Here is a 9,536-nt window from a genome sequence, read left to right as displayed (position 1 = left end):
CTGGACCACCAGGGAAGTCCCTAAAATTCATTTTTTAAAAATTATTTATTTTTAACTGGAAGATAATTTCTTTACAATATTGTGTTGGTTTCTGCTATACATCAGCCTGAATCAGCCATAGGTATACATGTGTCCCGTCCCTCTTGAACTGCCCTCCTACCTCCCACCCGGACCCAAACCTCTAGGTTGTCACAGAGCATTGGGTTTGAGCTCCCTGCATCATACAGCAAATTCCCACCAGCGTTCTATTTTACATATGGAATTGTATATGTTTCAAAGCTACTCTCTCTATTTGACCCACCCTCTCCTTCACTGTGTTCAAAAGTTTGTTTTTTATGTCTCCATTACTGCCCTGCAAATAGGTTCATCAATACCATCTTTCTAGATTACATATATATGTGTGTGTGTGTGTGTGTGTGTGTGTCTAAAATTCATTTTAATGGTTTACATTGCCATGGATTCTTTGAACAAAGGATAATTAAAGGATAAATGTATCCTTTAATTAAACATGTAAATACTCATTTATTTCCCAGTGGCATTAGATGAACTCAGCCCTTTTCCTTAGAAAGACATCCTCACTCCCTCCATAGATTGACATCCTGCCTCTCTCAGGTCCCAGCTCAAACTTCCCCAGTTCTGGGAAGCCTCCCAGTGCTCTAGGTCCGAATGATCACTCCTCCCAACCTTGGTTCTTCATCTGACCTCACAAACTGGGATTAAGCACGTCCTGAAACCCCGGTGCTTCCCTGAGTTAGACCTGGGTATCAGTCCTACTCTGCCAGTTCCAGCAAAGTGACCTTGAACAAGTCATTTAATCTCTGAGTCTTGGTTTTGACATCCATACTACGGGGACAGTGCCATCTACTGTACATGGTGACTAGAATGGCTAAATAAAACACTGCATACACAGGATTTTAAGCAGCAGTGTGCCTGCTGGCTGGGATTGTAGCTTCTGGACCCAAGCTGCTTGGGTTCAAACCCTGGTTCTGCCATTTACTTGGATGAGCTATTGAACTCTCATGCCCCAGTATCCCTCTCTGTAAGACCGGGATGGTAGGTGTATTATGAGGAATAAATGAGTTGATACATGTAAGGTACTCAGATGCCTGGCACAGAGAAATTGATCAAGAACGGCAGCTGTTGTCTTGTAACACATCCTTCATCCTCACTTCAACATCGCATTTGCTATCTCCGTTCCTAGACTGAACGGCCTCACTATCGGGACAATGCCTGTGTGTTCTTTTATACCTGAGCCCAGTACCCTGCCTGGCATGTGGGCAGGAGCTCTTTAAACTGCTGAACTCACCATAATGGGCGCCGTGGGACCATGCAGAATACCCCCCAGCAGACTATAGAGGCAAAGGACGAGGTTTCCAGACTGTGAGCGCCAGGAGCAAACGCTGGGCAGGAAGGAGACTGGGGATACAGGGGGAGGGGGGAGGCAGGTTGGCCGCTTTTCTCCTCCCATCTCCAGCTCACCCCCTCCCCCAAGGCCAGGCGTTTAATCCGGCGGACTCAGTGTGTGCAGTCAAGGCAGGCACTGGACCCCACATCCCGGCTGGAGGTGGGGTGGGGGTGGGGCTTCAGACCTCACCTGAGGTGGGGGAGGGGGGCGCAGTCCCGTCTACCTCCGCCCCCCATTCAGGGTCCTGCTGGCTTCTCCCCTGCCCTCACCGCCGGGGGGAGCCCAGCCAGACCTGGGCGGGCCTCCGCGCGCCGCAGCTTCCCTTCCAGCCACAGCCCGGGGCCTCCCCCCGTGGCCACACCTCCCCGGGCTCCGCAAGGGTTAAGGCGGCCGCGGAGAGGAGAGGTTTGGGCTGACGTCGCGCCGGCTGAAGGTGGTTCCCCTCGGGTGAGGATGGAAGAGCCTGGCGAGCTGAAACCCGAGCTCCCGCTCAGCTGGGGCTTGGGGAGGTCCGCGTAGGAGCCGCCTGCCCGCCGGGCTCCCTCGGTCCCTCCCCAGCAGTCACACCGGGAACCGCCGCGGGAACGATGGAGCTGGGCTGGTGGCCGCAGCTGGGGCTTACTTTCCTGCAGCTCCTTCTCATCTCGTCCTTGCCAAGAGGTACTGTGAGTCGCATTCAGGACCCCCAGGAGGGGACTTTTGTCTCCTGGGTTTAGTTAGGGGGCAGGAGCAGGGTGTCTCAAGAGAGGGTGCTTGTGTGTCTGTGGGTGGTGGTGGTGAGCTTTCTCCTTGTGGGAATCTTGGGGGCTTGGCTGGTGGTGCTGAAGTGTCCCGCTTTCTTTCTAAGAACGTGACACCGTTTTTCTGCCATCCCAACTTGTAGGACTGAACTGCCTCAGGAAACGTACCAGCTTCAGTTTTATGTGCCTTTTTTTTTTTTTTTTAAAGCTTTTTAAAACACGAAATTATCGCTGGGGTTCTACCGAGGCTCAGGTGCCCCCTCTGACAGGCAACAGTCAAATCTCTACCTGGAAAAATCCCCCTCCCAGGTGAGCTGGGAGGAAAGAGGTGAATAAGAGCAGGGCTTGCAGCGAGGGTGTTTGTCCTGAAGCATCTTGTTGAGGAAATCTCACACTACAACCGTTCAGACCAGATTCCCAGCAAGGAAGAGGTGCTCACTCAGCATATATACACTTCCTTTCCGATAAGGATGAGAAAGAAGAAGAAAAAGCCGGGGTGAAGAGTGCAAGTTGATTTTGGGGTTGCCCAGGGTTTATTTAGAAACAGCTGTGGCTTCTGTGTCTTTCACATGTCATTTTCTGAGCCACAAACCCCACGTCAGATGGGCTCCGGGGGCAAGTGAGGTTGAAACAAGACCCAGACAGAGCTCTTGGGAGCCTCTTGACCCCGCAGAAGCAAGGGGAGAGCAGGCTTGTCCTGTGACTGCTGCTGGGCAAGCAGGGAAGGAGGACTTCTTAGGAGCATCCGTCCTATGGCTAGAGAGGCTAGGTGTCAGGAGGCAAGGTGAAACCTCAGGAGGTAAGACGCACAGATGATAAAATAGGGCAGCTTTGCGGGAGGAGCAGGGAGTGTGTGAGCCTTTGCTACTCCCCTCTGTGGGGGTTACCTGCCACCTCTGCTGGTGACCTATCACCTTTGCTTTACTTAAAAGTGCGTGCTTCATTGCTGCATGGAGCTGGCAAGCGCCCAACAATGAAACAGAGGAAGTTGGGTGGTAAGGGTGTAGAAAGCCATCAGCTACTGTCAAAGGGAAGCTGGACCTCAGGATACATCCCTTCATGGTAAATGTACAAAAACCGAGATACACGAAAAGCACACCGCCCCCCTCACCCCGTTTTAGTCAATACTTTCCATCTACCTGTAGCCTGCCAGCCCCAGGTGAAATCTTCTTTGGTGATTTACTCTCAAGGTGGAGAGTGTTTCATTTGAATTTTCCCTTATTGAGGTCTGGAACAGCCCAGTATTGTAGGGAGAAGGAGCCCGGGAGGGTGGAGTCTGGTAATCCTTTAACCTAGCCACTTGCCCGGGGCTTAGTTGGTGACTTTTCCTTAAGACTTGTCCCTGTTCCACCTCTGCCTCTTGGTGCCAATCTTCCAGGGCACGGTGGCCCAAGCCCAACTCCAGAGGAGCCTGCTTCCTTCTACAGTGCCAGAGCTCCCAGCTTTAGTTTTCTTGTCCCTGCATCTCTTTTTCTAACATGGCAGGTGAGATGGCTGAAATCCATAAAAGCTAAAGCTCAGCTGCCCTTTTTTCCATGCCTAGGATCTGAAAAACCCGTTTATCCCTGACCTGAGAATCTCTTGTACCTTTTACTCAGGAAAGAAAGCTGACTCTGGTAAAGAATCGCCTGCTAGTGCAGGAGACAGGGGTTCAATCCTTGGGTGGGGGAGAGCCTCTGGAGAAGGAAATGGCAACCCACTCCAGTATTCTTGCCTGGTGAATTCCATGGACGGAGGAGCCTGGCGGGCTACAGTCCGTGGGGTCATCAAGAGTCGGACAGGACTTAGAGACTAAAACAAAACCAACAACAACAACAACAACAAAAAACAAACAGAAAAAAAGAGCTTCAGGGAGGGTGCCTGGCGTCTGGGCAGCCAAGCAGCTGACTGAGCCAGAGAGCAAGGCTATTTCATTGTCTGTCAAGCATTCACGTTTAAAGGGAGCACAGAGGGATGGAGTGGAGAAGGAAAATATTTCAAGTTGTGAGCGAGTGAGTCCACTCCCTGCTGGAATTCTGAATCTGGCCCCCGTCAAGGAAAGCTTAGCAGCATATTTCCTCTAATTACTTTTCTAAAAAGAGCATTTGATGAAATGTAAACATCCACTGGGATGGCACGGCAGACGGTTGTTGCTCATCGACTCGGGACACGTGTCTGAGGATGAGAATCCAAACATCAGGCCAAGTGATAACCCAACACAAACAGCATGTGAGGGGAGAAACCCAATTCCACTGACTTCACCAAATAGCAGAAGTTCTGCCAGCAGGATCCAGCCTAAAAGGAACAACTCATTGAAAAGATGTGACTCTGGGGAATGAAGCCTTCACATGAATAACTTCACAAGTGTTGCTTCCAACAGACATTAGCTGGTGGGGAGCGAGCATCCAGGCAACCGGGTAGGATAATTTGAAGCCCAGATATGCAGTGGGCAGGAGCAACCAGTCGAGAAAGGGAATGTGGAAAGAAAGCAAGGCGGAAGGAGTGGCAAGAAAAATTAGATGTTGGTTTATAATGGGATGTGTTAGCAAATTCCAAGGACAGAGCTATGAAAATTGGGCCTTCTTGGCAGGGCTAGATTTTTGTGGGGACTATGAAGAGGGTGTTCCCTTGAGATATATATATATATATATATACACTCTAAGAACCTCCAGCTTTTCCAACAGGGAAATAATTTGATGGTGGGATCATGGGTTTCAGGAGCTAGGCGTGACTAGAGAGATCATTTAGTCAGAGTACCTCAAAGGCAGAGGACGAGGAGAGTAAACATCTGAGCATTTATGATGAGCTCAGTGTTTAAACCAAAGCAGGGTAGGTGCTGTTATTCCCCAGGTGAGGTTTAGAGAGGGTCTGTGACCTGTTCAAAGATACACAGGCATGGTACCTGAAAAAGTGAAACATTTGATATAGCAATTCCACCTCTGGGAATAGATACAAAATAAATGAAAGCAGAAACTCCAGCAAATATTCGTACACTCATGTCCACTGCAGCACTATTGTCAGCAGCCAAAAGGGAGAAACAACCCACGTGTGGGTAAACAGAATGTGGGTCTATACATACAATGGAATACTATTCAGCCTTAAAAAGGAGTGATGTTCTGATTAAAATGACAACATGGATGAGTCTTGGAAACATGATGCTAAAGTGAAAGAAGCCAGACACAAAAAGATAAATACTGTATGATTCCATTTATGTGAGGTGCCTAGAGGAGTCAGATTCATAAAGGCAGAAAGTAGAACAGTGGTTACCAGGGGTTGGAGGAGGAGGAATTGGAGAGTTAGTGTTTAATGGGCATAGAGTGTCAGTGAGGACTGATGATAACATTAAGGAGATGTGTAGCGGTGATGGTTACACAGGCCATTGGACTGTGCACTTAAAAGTGCTTAAAATGGTAAATCTGTGTTATTTACGTTTTGCTGCAGAAATGATTCCCAGGTGGCACTAGTGGTAAAGAACCCTCCTGCCAATGCAGGAGATATAAAGAGATGCAGGCTCAATCCCTGGGCCTGGAAGATCCCCTGGAGAAGGAAATGGCAACCCACTCCCGTATTCCTGCCTGGTGAATCCCATGGACAGAGGAGCCTGGTAGGCTACAGTCCATGGGGTCGCAAAGAGTTGGACACAACTGAAGTGACTTAGCACAGTACAGCAATAATGATAAAAAGAAAATACAAGAAGATTAGTGGAGCCTGGGGTGAGCCCAGACTGTCAGATTCCTAAGCTCAAGTTCACCTGGTACCTGGCTGACAAACACACAGCTAACAGCCTCCTACACTGATGCGCATGTAATCATGGCATGGCTTCAGGACACGCGTGGCAGGAGAGGGTCCTTGCTGTCTCCCATGTGGGTACCAATCTTGTGGTGTCGTGGGGTGACTCTGGCAAAGAGGGAGACTATAGCGTGGAAGAACTGGCAGCCTTTGGGTCAAAGGTCTGCAGAAGTATTTAGTAGGTAAACGGCAACCCACTTCAGTATTCTTGCCTGGAGAATCCCATGGACGGAGGAGCCTGGTGGGCTACAGTCCACGGGGTCGCACAGAGTTGGACATGACTGAGCGACTTCACTTTCACTTTAATGTTTAAAAGGTTTTGAACCTGAATGCTTTGAGGTGGTCTGGGTCCTCTGTGTGGTCTGACACCCCTCTTCTTAGTTCACAGGTGTCTTACCTGCTAGTCCCTGCTTATATTTGCCTTGTTGACCTCTGTTCCTGGGAGGGATGGGGAAGAAATGGGATGTGAAAGAGAGAAAGTGGAAAGCTGGGTGCTGAATGGGGAGAAGTACAAGTGAGCATTTTGCAGAGGACAGGAACATAAATATATTTTCACTTGTGTGTGTTGTGGAACACAATCTCACCTCTATGACCACCAGTGAAACGTTTTATGAATGCCCTTGAGGGTGAGCTGTTGGTTGAAGTTGAGGGTGAGGTTGGGTGTTATATCTGGGTCAGTAAACTGGGGACAAAGCACATTTGGACCCAGAGGCAGAGATGACCTGGAGCATGTAAGTCCCTTAGAAATATCCAGAAGCCTTAGGGAGGGCTTTGGAATGCTACTGGCAGGGACTGTGGATTTGACTTAAATTTATCTGCCTCTGGGTTACCCTGGCTAGACAGCAACAGCTGAGATTATGGCGTCTCATGGTGTCTGGAGGGCCTAATGATTAGCCTTAAGTCAGAAAATTATTTCCATCTGCCCTCCGAGGGGTGGCCGATCCCAGTGCAAGAGAAAACCTCTCTACCTGCCTTCCGTGAGCACAGTTCTAGAAGCTGCAATTGATTTGAGGGGAGGGGTGTACATTTCAGTAATAAATGAGGGAAAGTGATACCCTGCTCCTCCCCTCATGTGGGAGGACCTCTCACCCCCACTTTGTGGATATTTGAAAGTCACAAGAGCCCAGATCCCTCTCCTCTTATTTTATTTTAAAGGGGTGGGAAAAACCAGTGTTTACATTTTCTAATTCTTGAATTCCAGGGCAGAGGACCCGAGGCCAGCTGGAGCTTTGAAAGCTACCAGATCAGTGGCAGAAAGTCTATCAGATTACAAGCCTGGTCTGTGTTTAAGGAGTTCTGTTTGTCAGTCATCCCAAGATCTGGGCCAAAGCATTGGGTTTACAATGGAGAGAAAGAAGTAAAATGCAGGAAAAGTCCAAACTTCATATCTATGAACAAAACCACTCAGGGAAGGTAGAGAATTAGAGTTTTTCTCTTAACCAATGGGGACTTTCTACTACTCACCGCCCAACGCTGTTCGTTTCATTGTTCCCGGTTTTATTTGTGATACAGACACAGAGCTTGTGTGGGTTGAGAGTGGTGTAAATAGGGCTGCACATCAGATATTTCACCTGCAATGGTGGAAACACCAGTGGTGGAAGCCTCATACCTAAGGGACCAGATCCTAAATAATCTACTGGTATTTGTGGAAATACCAGGCATTCTACTATATGTTTTACATGTATTCGTTTAATCCTCATAGCATACCTAGAAGGTAAGTAGCTATTATCCCTAGTTTACATACCGAGAGAGGCACAGTACTTGCCCAGGTCACAGAGCTGGACATCAGTGTTTTGAACCCAGTCTGACCCCATAATGCATGCGCCAAAGCAGTAACACTGCTATAGTCAGCAGTGGGTCCAACTATGGTAGATCTTCTGTCTGTATTTTGGCCAAATCATAAGGATCACGGTGTTAGTAAAGAGTTCTGGTTATCCTGCGGATATTCCAAGAGCTGATAGTCCCCGGCCCCTGAGTCAGCAAGGTCACATGCTCACCACTGTGGAAGCCGAATCGATGTAAGTGATGAGGGAGAGACCTCAGCAGCCCCCGTGGGACCACGTGAAACCCAAGAGGAGCCATTTTCTAGAGGAAACAGGAATGTTAAGCAGATCGCAAATCCCACTCATTTCTGGGTAGCTGTCCACAGGCACATGCATCTCATTATGATTAGACATGGGAAGTGAGAATTTCTTTGTCTCATGGTCAAACTTTATAATCAAAATCACATTTCTGTTTGTGGAGTGACAGAGTTAAGGATGAGACATGCTTCATGCCTGGCTCTGAGACTGTGGAGCACTAGTCTTTTATGGATTTACTCTGTCAAGATCGTCAATGTGTAAATTCTTAGATGATGGAATAGGAGTAGCAGGCCTGGCATGAATAAGGGGAGGCATTTTTCTTTCTTCTTTTTTTGGCATAACACAGCTGATGGATATTGCAGGGGATGGAGATGCAGCCTCCCTCCATTAATACTGAGATGTATTTTAACCAGTTCATTTCAACCTTGAATGAGGATCTGCTGTCTTTTGGGTCTTTTGTCGAGTGGTTAAGAAAGCCCAAATGAAGACACATGTTTCTGTCACCCTTCTGCCTCTCGAGTTGGGGACATGCCTTTATTCCTGGAATGTAGGCATCTTTATCTCTGCCCTCTCCGAGACTCTGGCTGTCTCAGAGGGCTGAGTTAGTGGTTTGGCAGTGAGCGTCAGTAAGTAGAAGTCTGGTCAGTTGGTTTGGTGATTGGAAAACCAGGGCTGCTGCTGCCAGAACAGAGTGAGGAACACATTCAGGCAACTTTAGCTCATGGGGAGGTGCAGCAGTTGTCTTCATAGGCTGAATTTATGATTGGTTAAGATAAATTTCCAACTAGTTTAATGGAAAACCACTGGGTGGAGGAGGGATGTTGGCCTGGTTTGCTTCAAATCAAATCATTTGAGGACTCTGGGGAACTAAAGTATCAGTTTTTCAAACCCAGTTCTATGTCCATTTACTTCATAGGATTCCTTTGAAGATGATCAATTAATCCCGTATATCATGTGACCCCACTTTGGAAGTCAGTAGTGATGGTGGAGAACACCTAGGATGCCCAGGACAAGTTGCCTGAGCTTAGCTTCTAGCTGGTAGCATCTACTCCCATATTTTCTAATATACCACTTGGCTTACCTGGGATGCAAGCAGAAGGGAGGGCTTGGCTGGTGTAAAGAATCTTTATTGCCTTACTTCTTGTTTGGCTTTCTGCCTCCCACTGGGTGGTTGACTGCCTGCTTCTAAGTGATGTTCAGCCTCCTTTCTGTGCAAACCTGGCTCCCCTGGCCAATTCACTGGTAGAACAGAACAAGTGAATATTCAAACCTTCATGGAAATGAGATACAAACTGTAATACACAAAAAAGCAAAATATATTTAGCACTAATGGACCCAATTGGGGCTTCCCTGGTGGCTCAGTGGTAAAGAATCCACCTGCCAATGCACGTGATGCAAGTTCAATCCCTGGGTCAGGAAGAACCCCTGGAGGAGGAAATGGCAACCCACTTCAGTATTCTTGCCTGGGAAATCCCATGGACAGAGGAGCATGGCAGGCTACAGGTCATGGGGTCACAAAGAGTCAGACATGATTGAGCGACT

General features: G+C 48.2%; 1 protein-coding gene across 1 annotated transcript in view; it reads left to right on the top strand.

The window, feature by feature from the left end:
- Positions 1–1,618: 1,618 nt before the first annotated feature.
- Positions 1,619–9,536, top strand: part of PAMR1 (peptidase domain containing associated with muscle regeneration 1) — a 76,804-nt gene continuing 68,886 nt past the window's right edge. The window contains exon 1 of the mRNA XM_043481692.1: positions 1,619–2,065. Within this exon, the coding sequence (XP_043337627.1) occupies positions 1,993–2,065 (73 nt within the window). The 5' untranslated portion in view covers positions 1,619–1,992. The remainder of the gene's footprint in view (positions 2,066–9,536) is intronic.

The sequence above is a fragment of the Cervus canadensis genome, chromosome 11 (assembly GCF_019320065.1).
Source record: "Cervus canadensis isolate Bull #8, Minnesota chromosome 11, ASM1932006v1, whole genome shotgun sequence".
Taxonomy (NCBI): Eukaryota; Metazoa; Chordata; class Mammalia; order Artiodactyla; family Cervidae; genus Cervus; species Cervus canadensis.
The sequence above is the reverse complement of the archived record's forward strand: the minus strand, read 5'-3'. Positions and strand labels throughout refer to the sequence as shown.